This window comes from Mercenaria mercenaria, chromosome 1 (assembly GCF_021730395.1).
Source record: "Mercenaria mercenaria strain notata chromosome 1, MADL_Memer_1, whole genome shotgun sequence".
NCBI lineage: Eukaryota > Metazoa > Mollusca > Bivalvia > Venerida > Veneridae > Mercenaria > Mercenaria mercenaria.
The window spans coordinates 56,998,943-57,017,363 of record NC_069361.1 but is presented as its reverse complement, the minus strand read 5'-3'; the positions used below and the strand labels follow the sequence as shown (position 1 = coordinate 57,017,363).

At 36.3% G+C, this 18,421-nt stretch overlaps 1 protein-coding gene across 1 annotated transcript in view; it reads right to left on the bottom strand.

Moving 5' to 3' along the window:
- The window catches only part of LOC123536603 (uncharacterized), a 57,935-nt gene that overhangs the window by 14,264 nt on the left and 25,250 nt on the right, over positions 1-18,421 (bottom strand). The window contains exons 2-5 of the mRNA XM_045319930.2: positions 11,958-12,011; positions 9,275-9,378; positions 3,950-4,054; positions 1,283-1,407 (exon numbers count right to left, since the gene is read on the bottom strand). Coding sequence (XP_045175865.2) covers positions 1,283-1,407; positions 3,950-4,054; positions 9,275-9,378; positions 11,958-11,991 — 368 coding nt within the window. The 5' untranslated portion in view covers positions 11,992-12,011. The remainder of the gene's footprint in view (positions 1-1,282; positions 1,408-3,949; positions 4,055-9,274; positions 9,379-11,957; positions 12,012-18,421) is intronic.

Here is an 18,421-nt window from a genome sequence, read left to right as displayed (position 1 = left end):
TCACAAAAGCTCACCTTGTCACTTTGTGACGGGTGAGCTAAAAAAAATTCAACTATCAAAACAGTAGTTTGATAGTTGAAAAAAACAACAGCTGTCTCCGTAGGATGACACATGCCCCCGATGGCACTTTGAATGAATAGTTATGGCCGATGTTAGAGTTTAGGACCTTTGACCTACAGAGCTGGGTCTTGCGCGCGACACATCATCTTACTGTGTCACACATTCATGCATAGTTATTTTAAAATCCATGCATGAATGACAAAGATATGGACCGGACATGCCCATCAATGCACTATCATGAAAAATGATCTTTAACGTCTAAGTGTGACCTTGACCTTTGAGCTACGGACCTGGGTCTTGCGTGTGACATGTCGTCTTACTGTGGTACAAATTCATGCCAAGTTATTTGAAAATCCATCCATCGATGACAAAGATATGGACCGGACACGCCCATCAATGCACTATCCTTTAACGTCTAAGTGTGACCTTGACCTTTAAGCTACGGACCTGGGTCTTGCGCACTGCACGTCGTCTTACTGTGGTACACATTCATGCCAAGTTATTTGAAAATCCATCCATCGATGACAAAGATATGGACCGGACACGCCCATCAATGCACTATCCTTTAACGTCTAAGTGTGACCTTGACCTTTGAGCTACGGACCTGGGTCTTGCGCACTGCACGTCGTCTTACTGTGGTACACATTCATGCCAAGTTATTTGAAAATCCATCCATCGATGACAAAGATATTGACCGGACACGCCCATCAATGCACTATCCTTTAACGTCTAAGTGTGACCTTGACCTTTGAGCTACGGACCTGGGTCTTGCGCACTGCACGTCGTCTTACTGTGGTACACATTCATGCCAAGTTATTTGAAAATCCATCCATCGATGACAAAGATATGGACCGGACACGAAAATTGCGGACAGACCGACAGACAGACAGACGGACAGACGGTTCAAAAACTATATGCCTCCCTTCGGGGGCATAAAAATTGCAGGGTTGTATCAAGGAACACCTGAGAATGTCATAATTTTTTTCCGGGTTGTATCAGGGGTCTTAGGGTGGGGAAGGGGTGACCAATCAATGATACTGCCACCTGTGAATATTGACAGTGACTTGCTAGTGGGCTACCAGTAAAATTATAAATTTGTCGGACACTGTAAATATTCCTTTTTTAGACATTGTTGTACTTTAAACATGACTTCATTATCTCCTTTTGGCAACTGTAATAACAAGACATAACAATGGAACAGTGGAAATAACAAGAGACATACCTAAATGTACCAAAGAACTGGTGCAGTGTGTTGTTGCTTCTGCCACATCCAAGATGAAACATCTTTTTACAGTTACGTATCACACAGCCGATTGTGGCTCCAATCTTCCGACAATAGCTGCATCTCTGAAATATTAAATGTTTTTACATTACATATGATATTATGCAGCCAAAAGTGGTTCCATTCTTCAGACAACAGCTGCATCTCTAAAATACTCAAATCTTTTTACAGCATTAAAGGTATAAACAAGAGAGGTCACTAATGGTGACAAATGCCCCTGCAGCGCCTTGACCTTTGACCTGGTGAAGGTCCTGGGTGCAGTGGTTCGCGAGTAAAGTGCTTTCATGCAAAAAGTTAACATTGGCCCCTGTGACCTTGACCTTTGACCTGGTAATCCCAGAGTCAGTAGGGGTCATGTACTCAATAAGTACTATCAGCAAGTGAAGATTGAAGGTCCTGGGTGCAGTGGTTCGCGAGTAAAGTGCCTTCATGCAAAAAGTTAACATTGGCCCCTGTGACCTTGACCTGGTAACCCCAAAGTCAGTAGGGGTCGTGTATTCAGTAAGTACTATCAGCATGTGAAGTTTGAAGGTCCTGGGTGCAGTGGTTCGCAAGTAAAGTGCCTTCATGCAAAAAGTTAACGTTGCGATGAACGAACGAACAAATGAACGAATGAACTAACGAACGGACAGACAGTTGAAAACTAATATGCCTTCCTTCGGGGGCATAAAAAATGAGGGCCCTAATGGCCCAATATCACTCATCTGACCTAGTTCTTACGCTAGATAACCTAGTATCTAATTAAGATTTCATAGAGATCCTGTAAATGGGGTAGATCTTCATCCAAGTTTTTCAATGATTTGACCTAGTGACATAGATTTTGACCTCAGGTACCCAATTTTTGAACTTGATCTAGATTTCATAGAGACAAACATTCTGACAAAGAATTAAGACCTAATGACCTGTTTTTTCCCCAACTGACCCAGCTACAACTTTATCCTAGATTTTAAATATTCTGAGCATTGTTTCATGAAGATCAGGTAAAAAAGGTGGCCTTTTGAATGTTAACAATGTCCTTCTATGATCTGATTTGACCTAGATAATCCAGGTTTGAACTGGACTAGATTTCATAGACAATCTGACTAAGTTGAAAATGTGGCCTCTACAGTGTTAACAAGATTTTTTTCTAAAGTGTTAACAGTACCATTGTTAAAACAGATGACATAGATGGTGATCTCAATAGCTCACCTTGACCACTTTGTGCTCAGGTGAGCTACAAAACAGCAAAACACGAACCTAATCCTACTGTGTTTTTCTCAGTATTATGTTGATGACACACACCCTTGGCTTTGGGAATTTTGGCAACATTTTTGTCAAAATTGTGAAACGTTTCCAGTTATCCATCTAATATTACACTAATAACCAAAGCATAATATTATGAAACAGACACCTGTTTCTTTACCCCCTCTTTATTATAAAACTTGTTGTATTTTTTGCAAAGAAAGATTTAAAAATTGCTAAAAGATCAATTGTTTTACCATAAGTAACCAGTAACTGGAAAATACCCAAATAATGGCATAAAATCTGCTGAAAACCCTGTGCTAGAGAGCAGACATTTTTACAAGTAATTTTCACACACAGACAACTTCCATCGTCTTGACATGATACAAGCTTTTTCTGATCTGGAAAGAAAACTTAAATCCACACATATAACAGTATAAAGCAAATGTATTTATAACTAGTGTTGTGCAGATTTTTTGCCATTCTTTACAGTCAAATACAGACTGCTTCCCCAAACCAAAAATAGCTATGATTTCACCTAAAATTGTTTTATTTTCCCTTAAAGAAGGTCATAATTTCCTGTTGGAATTTAAAGAAAACATTCCATAATATGCATAGCAAATATTTTTATGAAAGTCAGCTTTTATATATTTTTTAACCCCAATTACTCCAACATTGCTGCAATTTTACAACTTGTGCAGCTGTTATTGACAGATAATTATTTTATGCTAACTGGGATTAACTCTCATCAGGTGCCAGATTCATAAGTACATTGGCATTAATTCCTGCAAATTTGTACTGTGCCTGATACCATGAAATTCTAATGACTAGGTTTTCAAATTTGGATCTCCCCCTTTATGGCTTTTATCACGCTATATTTTCCCATTCAGAAAGCCACTGGGTTTTTTTTTTTTGAAGAAAAAAAAAAAAAAAAAAAAAAAAAAAAAAAAAAAAAAAAAATCCGAAAAAAAAAAATCACTTTTGTGACTAAGTAGTTTTTAGCTTGACTATTCAAAGAATAGATAGAGCTATTGGATTTATGCATGCGCCGGCTTCCCGATTCGGCTTAGTTTTTGTATGTTAGCTGGTATCTGAGTATTTAAACCACTTGTGGGAATGAATTGAAACTTCACTCACTTATTCACTGTGATAAACTGACTTACACTGCACAGGTTCCATAACTCTACTTTGCATTTTATTACAAAATTATGCCCCTTTTTCAACTTAGAAATTTTTAGTTAAGGTTTTATATGTAAGCTGGTATCTCAGTACCCACTAAGGGGAATGGATTGAAACTTCACACACTTGTTCACTGTGATTATCTTACATGCAATGCACAGGTTCCAGTCCTCCAACAGCTCTTGTTCTGTTTGTCAACATACTTACCAGTCTGGCACCACGTTTAACTTCTTTCATTATATCACTCTGCAGAAAGCCCAGAATCCCTTGCTTCTCTGTTTTGCCATTCTGACTAAGTCCACTGGAAAACAGCTGAAATATTATAATACAAAATATTCTGTTATGTTGTAAACTGAATATGGAAATCAATAAGATAATAGTTGCATTAAGACTTCAAATGAAATGAAATTAGATAAAAATACAAGTAAATTAAGAGCTGAATATTCCAGAGTACTTAGTTAAAATCAATGGATTTGTTCGAAAGTCTAACAAATGATCATTTATACCTTTTCTGTGTCCTTCAAATGTTTAACACACCCTGGTACTGGCGCTCCCAAGTACAGGTGGCACTCGCACATACAGCGCTCGATAAGCGATTTTGGAGGAGCTGTGGTTTAAGTATTTCTTATTGTATCTCCGGTAATTCAAAACTTTTCTTAAAATGAAAGATATCTGCGCCCTGATGAATAATTGGTGACTATGTTTATGAGTGTCACAACATTCCATCTTGAAATAAACAAAATACGGCGAGGTAAACGTGAACGTTTGACTCAAAAATGTCAAATGTCAAAAAAAAATGTAAAATACTCAGTAAATACTCCAAATGTATTCATTTTTGATACAGTATCGTACAGTCATGTCTTCCTACAATAACCAGTTCAAATTTCAAGACTTAATTTGTTATATTTAAAGAATGACTCGTGTTTAAAGATGGTATGGGGTTTCAAAACGGCACTCACATGGCACAGGTGTTAATTTTTTTGGCGCTCAACAAGTACAGCTAGAGAAAAGTCTTCAGAAATGTAGACCTTGTTGTTGTTTACTCTCAGTGTTGTGTCTGTATATATGATCATAAATCTTTATACCGTTAAAAAACTGACTCTAGAAGTCGACCTTTTTATGTTAAAACTTACAGGGACAATATTTTAACATTATTTTTTATGAAAAAGCTTGTTGAAAACTGATAAATGCTGAAATTTGATATGTCCTAGGATTTCGTTGAAAAATGAAAAACGTGCTTCAAAACATTCTCAGTGGGATCAATGGACGGTAAGGTTTGCAAGATTTATGTGTGTGCTTGCGTGCGTTTGTGCGTGCGTATGCGTTTGGTTAAACGCCGTTACTAAACAATATTTCAGGTCAATCTCAACGTTTTTGAGTACCAGTATAATGCTATGAGCATCCGTATGAAATATATATATATATAGAGCCAGATCGATACTTTTTGTTGGGGTGTGGAATAAATGTTTGATTATAGAGTTAGTAAAACTCATTTATAACGGACTGACAAGTTTTCTATTCTTTTCTTTATTTTAATTTTAACAACTTACCATATGCCTACATTGAATGTATAATAAATGTTGAACTTTTTACGAACAATATTTTACTTGTATTATTAGACTTAAGATTCAGTAAACACTCATAACAGAGAAATGGAAGATTTTTACGGTGGCTGATTTATCCATTTCATCAATTCGCCACGCGACCCCGTCGAGCGAAAACACGAGAATTAAAAAAAGTTAAACGCAGAGTGTTTAGCGAGCACGATTATGGGGGGGGGGGGGGGGGGGGGTGCTGGCGTTGAGTGAGATTCAAGATGTAAAGCGGCTGGGTGCCCGGGGGCCCACCAATGTTATGCCTTTCAAACCTCAACTCCTTGCTCGGAGCTCGCTGATCAGCCAGTTTTCGCTCGACTCCCCCCAACGATTTACATATTAAATCTAAACTTTTGGTCTGCGATTCTCCATAGAGAAAATACTAGGAATAAGAAAGGGCGGGAGCGTGGATTGAAAACATGATAATTAGTGGTGGCGCTGAGCGAAAAGTCGATATTTACGTTATAAATCGGCGCCCAAAATTAGCGGAAAGACGGAATGGCATATATCAGCCATTAAAGAATTTTGTTAAAATGTCTGTTAGGTTCAAAAGACGCTCATATTTTAATATCTTATTAATTTAAGGAATTTATCAATTAATGAGTTCTTGTTTGGCTCTCTCATGAATTGATGTGAGTCATTCCGATTTAATAGCAGACATGAGACGTGATGACTAGTTCCATTAACTACTGTTTAATCCAACATCAGACTGTTTTGGTGGTGTTATCTCCACCACACATAATTAACCAGTCCGATTCATCTCTTTTCTGTTGTAGTTGCCTTAGAGCTGACGATTTCTCCACATTTCTGAAGACCTGTCACTAGCTGTACTTGGTGAGCGTCAAAAAAATACACACCTGTGCCATGTGAGTGCCGTTTTGAAACCCCTTACCATCTTTAAACACAAGTAATTCTTTAAATATAACAAATTAAGTCTTGGAATTGGAACTGGTTATTGTAGGAAGATATGACTATACGATACTGTATCAAAAATGAATACATTTGGTGTATTTACTGAGTATTTTACGTGTTTTTTTGACATTTGACATTTTTGAGTCAGACGTTCACGTTTAACTCGCCGTAGTTTGTTTATTTCAAGATGAAATGTTGTGACACTCACAGAACATAGTCATCAATTATTCACCAGGGCGCAGATATCTTTCATTTTACAATTTTTTTTGAATAACCGGAGATACAATAAGAAATACTTACAACACCGCTCCTCCAAAATCGCTTATCGAGCGCTGTATGTGTGAGTGCCACCTGTACTTGGGAGCGCCGGTACCAGGGTGTGTTTAATACATGTAAGATTTTCACTGGAGATATTTTTAAAAGTTGTCTTTCAAATCCTATTTCTAAACCAAGATAGAATCATTCAGCATATATATAAATTTAATAAACAAACTATGCCTAAGGATTATGTGAATATAAGAACTGTTGTATTACAGTTGTCAAAGTTCTACATTGACAAATATATATTTATCCGAAATTCATTTGAATTGCAAGTTTACAAAGTTATAACCTCCCATTACCTATCTTGGTTGTGCAACTGGGATAGATTGGAAATAAATTAATTCAGAAGTTATACACCTGTTACATGCATTTTTGTACAGATTGTTGAAATATCCCAATATCTACCAAATACAAATGTAAAACTAGAAATTATATTGAAATTAAAAGAAATAGTCCACTTTTTGAATATTTTCATATTAAAGGGGTGTAATTACAAAAATTCATAACAAGAGCTGTCGGATGACAGCGCGCTCGACTATTCGAAGAACTGATTGAAGAATGGGGTAAAAATATTTCCATAGATTTTCAGACAAAAGAAAAAAATGGATTCAGCAAAAAATGTTCCTGTTTTTGTGGATTTCGATTAGTCTTGCACTAAATGGCAATGTGTGACCATGATGGCAAATATGTTATTAAGTTATATGTTAGGCAAAATATGGACTTGTATGAAAAATTTAACTAATTTCCAAGTCCAAAAAGGGTCATAATTCAGTCAAAATAGTTGACAGAGTTATGTACACTTGCCTACAGATGGATATCATGTTGATATACTAGTGTTAAAAGTTTCAAAGCCACAGTTCAAATAGTTTTGACGAAAATTTTGAAGTCGAAAAAAGGGCCATAATTCAGCCAAAATAGTTGTCAGAATTATGTACTCTTGCCTACAGATGGAAATCATAATGATAAACAAATGTTTAAAGTTTAAAAGCCATATGTCAAAATAATTTTATAGTCTTGACAAAACAGAACCAATTTCCAAGTTCAAAAAGGGCCATAATTCAGCCAAAAAAGACGACAGAGTTATGTACTCTTGCCTATTGATAGAGACTATAATACTGAACAAGATATAAAAGTTTCAAAGCCATTTGTCAAACACTTTACACAAAATATACACTGGTACGAAAAACTTAACCAAGATTTCTAAGTCAGAAGGGGCCATTATTCAGGGATATAAATTAACACTCGCCCAGTCGCCCAGTGCGACCAGATTTGTAGCTGGTCGAGTTAATTTTCCAAAATAGTCGCCCAGCCGGCGAATGGCTTTGGATTCTCCTAATGTCAATATTCTGGGTTTTTCCGAGACTGTCTTATTAATATGCACTACGTCACTTAAATCGACCAATTAAATTTACCGATATATACTACGACCAATCGGAATACGCGGATCATTTACTCCGTCACTAACAATGGCTGCGCCCATAGAAATACAGCACTAGAAAGTAGAGGTTTATTGAAGGTTGTTAAAGAGCTTAGAACGGCCGGTCGCGGCGACAAAAGGAAATATTATCAGGATAATTAAAAGACCTGAAGGTCAATGAGGACTTTTAATGAAAAATAGGCTGTTAACAGACCGCGGCTGCATAGAACACGGACCTCAACATGGTTTGTACTTTTTGTACAAGTAATAATTTCATGACGGGTTGCGAGTCGTGTAACTCGACAATGTAATAAAATACTAGAAAGCGTGCAGCCTCTATCAAAATGCCCATAAACAACCCAAACCCTCTAGTGCTGCAAAAATCATTCAAACTTTAAGTGCGTCTCTGTGTTTGAGAAGCTGTGTCCTATATTTAGAACATGTCATGCACTGGTTGATTACAACTTTCCTTTTCAGTGTGAGTTTGATGAGTGTTCTGTAATTATATTTAAGAAATTGATGTATTTTGGCAGGAAGCAAATTACAAGACTTATTATTAAGTATGTCAATCTAAACCACTGTTAGTATATTTTTCCGCTAATAATAGCTGGGCCCCTAACTTTTAGGCTGGGCCCCTAGAATTTGCCTGTAAGGAGCCCAGATGGCTAATAGGGTCTGAGTGTTAATTTATATCCCTGTTATTCAGCCAAAATTCTTGATGGAGTTATGTACTCTTGCCTACAACTGGATCTGGTGATGGTAAACAAGTGTTGAAAGTTTCAAAGCTTTATCTCAAAAGACTTTGGCAAAATGTAGACTGGTACGAAAAACTTAACCAAGAATACTAAGTCAAAAAGGGGCAATAATTCAACCAAAATGCTTGATGGAGTTATGTACTCTTGCCTATAATTGGACATGGTGATGGTAAACAAGTGCTGAAAGTTTCAAAGCTTAATCTCAAAAGACTTTGTCAAAATGTGGACTGGTACGAAAAACTTAACCAGGGTGTGACGCCGACGCCGACGCCGTGGTGAGTAGGATAGCTCTACTTATTCTTCGAATAGTCGAGCTAAAAATAATAAAACAGAAAATTTCTGACAGGGATATGTAGTGGGTCTTTTTGATTGACACTGCACCTAAACAGCAGAAAATCGAAGCATATAACAATTTCTAAACACAAACTCTGTTGCTAGTTATATATTATCAAAGGCAAATAAGAAACACTGTACTGGACATGCTACATGATACTGTTTTTCAACTGTCTACAAAGTTTAAACTTCATCTTACCATGCAAAAATAGTGGGCTGTGACACCAGCTTTTGAAAGCAGCTTGCCATATGTTTCTTCACACACACTGCCTTGCTCACAGAATACACACACCTGTCCCTTGCCTGCAATAACATAAATGTTCTGTTAATAGATTTTAAGCAAAGGCCAGAATGAATAATACCCATGTTTAGGGGTTACTTGACCCAATACAATATGATAGGTAGGCAGGCAATTTTTCTCTTTCTTCTTTTAATTTATAATTTCATGAAGAGTCATACAAAGTGAATATAGCTACAAATCAAATTTTTAATGAATGAAGTTTTACAAATGTAACCAACATATCCCTAATACCGTATTTTCCCGTATTAACGCCCCCAGGGGCGTTACATTTTCCAAAGAGGGTGCGTTTATTTGAGGTAAAAAAAAAATAAAAAATGAAAATTTTTACAAAACTTAAAAACATCGTTCAAACTAGCTGTCAAGTGTTTCTGTGTTGTTTAATCCCCCCAAAACGTAATTATTTGGCATCCAGTTTAATGCAGTGTGTCTTTTATGCATTTGAATACGGTACCTCGTGTATTCCATGTCTGGCTTTTTGACACCCTCGCGACACTACACATTACATCATGACCCAAACAGCTATGTACTCCAATAACATTTTCCTTAGTACATGCGGGTAGCTAATAGCGCAATACACAATGTCAATGGTTTGACACGCTGCTGTGCCTGCTTTTAAATTAAAAGTTCTTAAAACTGCCGAAGAAAAGGGTATATCGTAAACACATTGCTGCAAGTTTGTTTAAAGTCGGCAGGAAGCGTGTGCGCGAGTGGTGTAAAAACAGATCAAAAATGTATTTACCGTTTGATTTTCTGTTACGTACCGTACTTAGTACAAATGTTTTGGACTTACGGTACATGGACTGTTTAAAAGTGTGTTTAATTTTTAATACATTGGACTTTAGTACTGTGAATTACTTATTATGTGGACTTATAAAAATGAGGTAGGTGATTTTTTCCCGTTCTTGTTGACTTTTTCCCCCCTCCAAAAAGGGTGGGGGGCGTTAATTAGAGGGGGAGCCTTAATTTGGGAAAATACGGTAATCACTTCTGACAAGAAAAAATTCTAATCTTTTAAGTGTTCATTTTTTTACCTTGTTTTAAACTAGAAAAAAGAATCGGACACACAGCTTACTACAGTCGCTTCTTAAATGAGTAATATTTTACCTAACTGAATCTTATAAGTAATTTTTTTTTCGAATGCATAATTGGATAAATATATTTTTACTATGGTTAAAGGGAAAGAAATGTTGATCTAATGTTAATTTTGTCTGCTAGGACAGGAAGTGAAAGATTTTCAAATTTGGCTTCAAAATGAGAAAGTTACAAAAAAATTAAAATAGTTAGAAACATGAAACAAAATGATGGATTAATCAAATTTCTAATACACATAAGCAATAAAGACTTAACTTCTTGGGAGTGAAAGCATTGAGACTAATGTAAAGAAGTGTCAAGAAGGAAATTAGCTAAGTATTTTAAAAGGATCAATATTTCAGCCTGTCAGATGGAAAAAAAATTAGTTCTCTGGAAAAAAGTTTGAAATTAATGAAATCTAGGTTGAAACTGACAACAGTCTGACAAAATTTACAAATAACTTGTACAAGTTATTATTAAACAGTACCTAAAACTGGAAATTACTTGAAGAAGTAATCTAAATTACTTAAAGAAGTAATCTAACAAGAGCTAACACAGGAGACAGTGCGCTCGACTATTTCGATGCTGGATAGTGAAACTAGGCACATCTGAGGAAACTAGAGCTGTCACTGGAGTGTTTAATGACTCCAATAGTGGATGAAGATATTGCACAACAGCCTGAGTCTATGTCAAAAATATCAACTTAAAGTAATAAGACAGGTAAAGATAAAATTCATCAAAACACTATATAAGTATATCCTAAGAAAAAAGGGGCATAATTCATTAAATATTGGTGCCAGAGTTATGCACCTTGTGTCATATGGTGTGGGTGATGATGCTGAACAACTATTTTAAGTTTGAATCAAATCCATTCAGTAATAACAGAGACAGAGTGGAAGTGCATCAAAACTTTAACCTAAAATGCTAAGTACAAAGGGGAAATAATTAATGAAAAATTGGTGCCAGAGTTATGCACCTTGTGTCATACGATAAGGGTAATGATGTTGAACAATTGTTTAAGTTTGAATCAGATCCATTCAGTAATAACAGAGATAGAGTGAAAGTGCATAAAACTTTAACCTGAAATTCTAAGTAAAAAGGGGAATAATTCATGAAAAATTGTGCCAGAGTTATGCATCTTGTGTCATATGATGTGGGTGATGATGCTGAACAACTATTTTAAGTTTGAATCAAATCCATTCCGTAATAATAGAGGTAGAGTGAATGTGCACCAAAACTTTAACCTGAAACTCTAAGTGAAAAGGGGGGATAATTCATGAAATATTAGTGCCATAGTTATGGCCCTTATGTCAGATGATGTGGATGATGATGAGGAATAAGTATTTCAAGTTTGAATCAAATACATCAAGTAATTAAACTTTAACCAAGATGGGGACGCGGAAAGACGCCGACGCCGTGTCGAGTAGGATAGCTCTCCTTATACTTCGTATAGTCGAGCTAAAAATTACTTGTTCAAGAAACCCCTCTGAACTATTTTCTGTGTGTTTACCTTTTGGCTTCGGGGATTTTGACTGTGTGCTCATTTTTCAGCAACTGATCCCACCTGAAATCATATACTTCATGTTAGTAAGAAATAAGATTATGTAAGTTAACAAGTGTAGCATCAAGTTACTCCAACATTTAAAAACAGAAAATATTGGGCAGCAGTCTTGAAAACTTGTTTGATGTTTTATAGAATATTTCAAAATTGCACAATCCCTGAAAAAAACAAGAGGACCATGATGGTCCTGAATCGCTCACCTCTTCCCACATGACCCAGTTTTGAGTATGACGTCGTTTTTTCTATTATTTGACACAGTGACCTAGTTTTTTAGCTCATGTGACCCACTTTCGAACTTGACCTAGTTATTATCAAGATAAAAATTCTGACCAATTTTCATGAAGATCCATTGAAAAATATGGTCTCTAGAGAGGTCAAAAGATTTTAATAATTTTAGACCTACTGACCTAGTTTTTGACTGCAGTTGACCCAGATTCAAACTTGACCTAGATATCATCAAGATGAACATTCAGACCAACTTTCATACAGATCCCATGAAAAGTATGGCCTCTAGAGAGGTCACAAGGTTTTTTTATTATTTGACCTACTGACCTAGTTTTTTAAGGCACATGACCCAGTTTCAAACTTGACCTAGATATCATCAAGGTGAACATTCTGACCAATTTTTATGGAGATCCATTCACAAGAATGGTCTCTAGAGAGGTCACAAGGTTTTTCTATTTTTAGACCTAATGACCTAGTTTTTGACCGTACATGAACCTCTTTTGAACTTGACCTAGATATCATCAACATGAACATTCAGACCAATTTTCATACAGATCCCATGAAAAATATGGCCTTTAGAGAGGTCACAAGGTTTTTCTATTATTTGACCTACTGACCTAGTTTTTGATGGCACGTGACCCACTTTCGAACTTGACCTAGATATCATCAAGATGAACATTCAGACTAATTTTCATACAGATCCCATGAAAAATATGGCCTCTAGAGAGGTCACAAGGTTTTTCTATTATTTGACCTACTGACCTAGTTTTTGAAGGCACGTGACCCAGTTTCGAACTTGACCTAGATATCATTAAGGTGAACATTCTGACCAATTTTCATGAAGATCTCATGAAATATATGGCCTCTAGAGAGGTCATAAGGTTTTTCTATTTTTAGACCTACTGACCTAGTTTTTGAATGCACATGACCCAGTTTCGAACTTGACCTAGATATCATCAAGATGAACATTCAGACCATCTTTCATATATATCCCATGAAAAATATGGCCTCTAGAGAGGTCACAAGGTTTTTCTATTATTTGACCTACTGACCTACTTTTTGATGGCATGTGACCCAGTTTCGAACTTGATCTAGATATTATCAAGGTGAACGTTCTGACCAATTTTCTTGAAGATCTTGTGAAATATATGGCCTCTAGAGAAGTCACAAGGTTTTTCTATTTTTAGACCTACTGACCTAATTTTTGATGGCACGTGACCCAGTTTCAAACTTGCCCTAGATATCATCAAGGTGAACACTCTGACCAAGTTTCATGAAGATCTTGTGAAATATATGGCCTCTAGAGAGGTCACAAGGTTTTTCTATTTTTAGATCTACTGACCTAGTTTTTGATGGCACGTGACCCAGTTTCGAACTTGACCAAGATATCATCAAGATGAACATTCTGACCAACTTTCATAAAGATCCCATGAAAAATGTGACCTCTAGAGTGGTCACAAGCAAAAGTTTACGGACGGACGGACGGACGGACGCACGCACGACGGACGACGGACACCGCGCGATCACAAAAGCTCACCTTGTCACTTTGTGACAGGTGAGCTAAAAATTACTAGGCAATCCTCAATGCCTTGTGTACTTGTGTAATAGTGAGACACCTCTTCTGCATCAGCATCATTTCCATTAGGCTAAAAAACAAAATATGTGTGGTTCAGGTAACCCGACCGACCCTATTTTTTCATCGCCGACCCTAACACTTTTTTTTATAGTTTTTTGTGGTTTTTAACCTGGTACGAAAAATATTGAGTACGAAAATATACGAATCAATGCAAGCGTCTTATCGATTACGATTTCTACATGGCAGCGGCTAGTGTTCTCGCTGTGACAGTGGAAAAATGTGTTCATGGCGACCAGAAACGCTTTATGAAGGCAATTCTTCACTCGTCCCTCGTCGGAGATGTCACTTAGAATTGCATATATTGTTGAGATGCTTTCCATGTGCATATCTCACAGAATTGTGACCAACTATGTCTGTACCAAAATATCATCTAGGGTTTAGAAATACTTTCTATGCATATTAAGTTACATTTAAAATTGAAAGGAAAAACCTACTGGCAATACAGTTGTACCAATTATTTTTCTCATTGGTATGATTAGTATCTTACTGCAAGATGGTTGATGATTAAATTTGTATTTGAATAGGTCGCCAGTGTAAACTGAAGTCGCCTGACATCATGTTGATGTTTAGAATTCGTGCGCAAGACTTTATGTGCGTCTATTGAATCACTTGCCTGGTCAAATTCATACATATTTCAGTTAATTTTCATAATCATTTCGTAATTTAAACGCAAAACGTCACTGCACAGTAAAATGGCGAAAAAGTGTCAAATTAAAGTTCGTGATCTGTGTCATTATTTTAGTCATATGCAAAATACACACAAATTAAAGGACACCTATTAATGATGTCAAACCAACTGTTAACTTCATGAATGTATTGCATACTCTGCAAAAATCATATATGGAACAAAATATTCAGTAAAGACTTTCTAACTTCTAATATGTTCGTATGGGGCTTGTGAATTATTTAACATGATCATGAACACTTCCAGGCATGTCAATTGGTAACAATAGTGTTAAATAGCTTAACTCTTGTTTTATATCTATTTTTGACCCAACAGTGCGAATTGAGTACAATTACAAATTTAGTCGTATACGAATTTTAGTTACAAGTAGAACAGGCTCATTTCCTAATTTATTAATATGTATTCAGTCATGGTCCAACTTGAAACGCTTTGTATTTGGTTTATTTACTTGACAATCAAAAAGGTCATAGTACGTGCCATACATATTAATAAATCCCTCTAGCAGTAAGGATAACGATAGTATATTTCGGAATTTTCAAATACTGCATAGGCGATGCTAATGTATGCTATCATTGGAGTAAATTATAGTTAATCTGAATCTTTACTTCTGATTATATAATCGATTGGTGAATCGAAATAGCTGTTCAGATTCGTTTCGATAATCGATTTTGTTTTGAACCGATTTTACAACACTAATGATTAGTATCCTTACCTGCAAGATGGTTGTATTGATTATAAGCATTTTTATTCTTGGCATAGGGTGTTCCAGTGTTAAACTAGATAGATGCAGATAGCATCATGTTGCTTGTTTAAGATATTACACCAAGGGACCAACAGACATTTATGTGGTTTTTAAACAACATTGCAACAAATGGTAATATTGCATACCAGCTGATTTCAGTTAATTTGATCAATTAATTCATTAATTGACTAATTGTAGAACTAATAAAGACTGCACATAAAACTTATACCTGCATACCTTAATTAAATGTTTCTAATTTTTCATATTATGTTTTTAAGTCAATAAATTGCACATAAGTTATTCAACACAATAATTAAAGGCATCTTAATTGGAGTTGTCACAGACTGTTAACTTTCAAAGAGATGTATGCTACATATTTTCAAATAATCAGTAGAACTATGGAGATCCAAAAATTCAGAAAGACTTTACTAAACTTTACATGATTATGTTTAGTATAAAGTGGGTTTAGTATATACATGGATAACAGAAATAATTGGAACAACTTTCCAGGCATAATCATCATGCGAATAACAAAGTGTTAACAAGCTTTTCCTTTGATTTGACCTAGTGACCTAGTTTTTGACCCCAACAGTGTTCGAAATTCGCGGTAGTCCGACAGCCCGTGGCTACCAAATTTCAGCTCGGGCTACCGATTTTCCGCAGGTACAAGCCCGACCAGGCTACCGAATTTTCCTAATTTGTTTAAAAAATCATGCTAATTAAACGAGTACTGCGTCCAGACTGAGAAACGCTTATGGAATAATTGTTGGTTTTGCACTCTCACGTATTGACAATCAAACACAGTGTCAAAGACGTGACCACAGCGCTAACTGGCTGAATACAATCACCTCTAGCGTAACGGATAATCTGATTAGCTTTCATACTTCTCGCGAAATCTCACAAGTACCTGCAGTAGGCGGAGCTTAAATTATGCTATCAGTGTGTGTGTAAATGTGTATTCAGCACTCGTTATTAAATCTTGCAAATTGTCAACAGTCCTAGTTGCAGTAATTGGCGAGTGCGGATCCTAAAAAATCGGGCGTAACAGTTTAGATTTTGTTTTGGCAAGGAGTGTCATGTCCGATGCTTTTGGACTCTGACGATGCTGATCTGGACTGGAGTATTAAAGTTAAAAGTTTTCAAAAACATGGCAAACATGTACTGTATGTCTTTTCTTCAAACATGCATAGAGATGTCTGTATTTTAACAAAATGTTATATGGTGCAAAAAATATGTATTTTAAGGTATTAAAGTTCGGGCTAGTGAAATTGGTGTCGGGCTTGGAAAATTTCCAATCTGGTAGCCCGAACAGGCTAGTGGATTCAAATCTGAATTTCGTACACTGCCCCAACTGATCCAGATCTGAACTTGACTTATAGATCATCAAGATTAACATTCTGACCAAGTTTCATTAAGATATGGTCATAAATGTGGCCTCTATAGTGTAAACTAGCTTTTCCTTTGATTTGACCTGGTGACCTAGTTTTGACCCTACATGACCCAGATTCAAACTGGACCTTGAGATCATCAAGATTAACATTCTGACCAAGTTTCACGAAGATACAGTCATAAATCTGGCCTCTACAGTGTTAACAAGCTTTTCCTTTGATTTGACCTGGTGACCTTGTTTTTGACCCTGGATGACCCAATATCAAACTTATCAAAGATTTTATTGACGGTAACATTCTGACCAAGTTTCATTAAGATTGGGCCAAAATTGTGACCTCTAGAGTGTTAACAAGCTTTTCCTTTGATCTGACCCCAGATGACCCAATATCGAACTCGTCCAAGATTTTATTGAGGGTAACATTCTGACCAAGTTTCATTAAGTTTGGGCCAAAATTGTGACCTCTAGAGTGTTAACAGTCAAATTGTTAAAGACTAACGACTGACGGACGACGGACACAGGGCAATCACTAAAGCTCACTTTTGAGCACTTTGTGCTCAGGTGAACTAAAAATACAGGCGTATTTCGGTTATGGAAATTTACCGAGCGCTCACCGAATTTCAATCTCGTATAAAATCGTTTTGCGCAGACGTATTTTATTTTCCTTTTGTGAATTAATTATTTATGTCATATACGAATGAATTCTGCTTTAAACCCTATAAAAATACCATTTATTAACAAAGTACGGGTGCATTTTGGTTACGGAAATTTCCCGTGCGCTCGTCGAATTTCAATCTCGTATAAAATCATTTTGCGCGAACGTATTTTATTTTCCTTTTTGTAAGTTAATTATTTATGATCAATGTTGGGCGGTTAAACAGCGGTTTTAACCGGTTAAAACTGCCCTGGTCAATACTCCCTGAAGTGGTCTATACCGCTCAATACTGGTTGATTGGTCAATACTGGTCAATTATACTGTCTTTTAAGATATTTTGCAAAGTTTATGAACAATTAAATTATGACTGTTTTAGAGCATTTGGGACTTGATTATGGCGAATGTAGGCATTAGTATTTAGTTAAAACAACCGAGTGTAGGACAAAATCCCCTGCGGACAAAACCCCCTTCGCTCAATTTTGCATAGGCGGACAAAACCCCCTTCGTCGTTTTTACAAAGAGGACAAAATCCCCTTCGCTGAATTTTACAAGGAGGACAAAACCGCTTTCGCTTTTTTTCACAAGGGGGACAAAAAAACTCGAAGGGTGTTTTGTCCTCCTAGCAAAAAACGCGAAGAGGGTTTTGTCCGCCTTGTAAAATTCAGCGAAGGGGGTTTTGTCCTCCTTGTGAAAAAGATGAAGGGGGTTTTGTCCGCCTATGCAAAATTGTGTGAAGGGGGTTTTGTCCGCAGGGGATTTTGTCCGGATCCCAAAACAACCTAATCAGTACTCCTAAATTGGTTAGAAGTGATCGGTTGGTCAATAATATTTGAATTTTTACTGGTCATTGAACATATTCTGTTGGATTAGATTGCAAAAATATATTATTTTTCTACAAAAATGTCACAATAATTTGAAAAACTGCTAATTTAACTGAACTTAATTTGTAGAAAAGTACATGTATTTCTTAAACTATAGCAGTAAGTGTTTGATTCACAAGTGATAAATCTAATTAATTTTACTTGTATAAATAATTTAATGAAAAATTACCGTAAACACCTGGATCATTTCATGAAAGTGGTT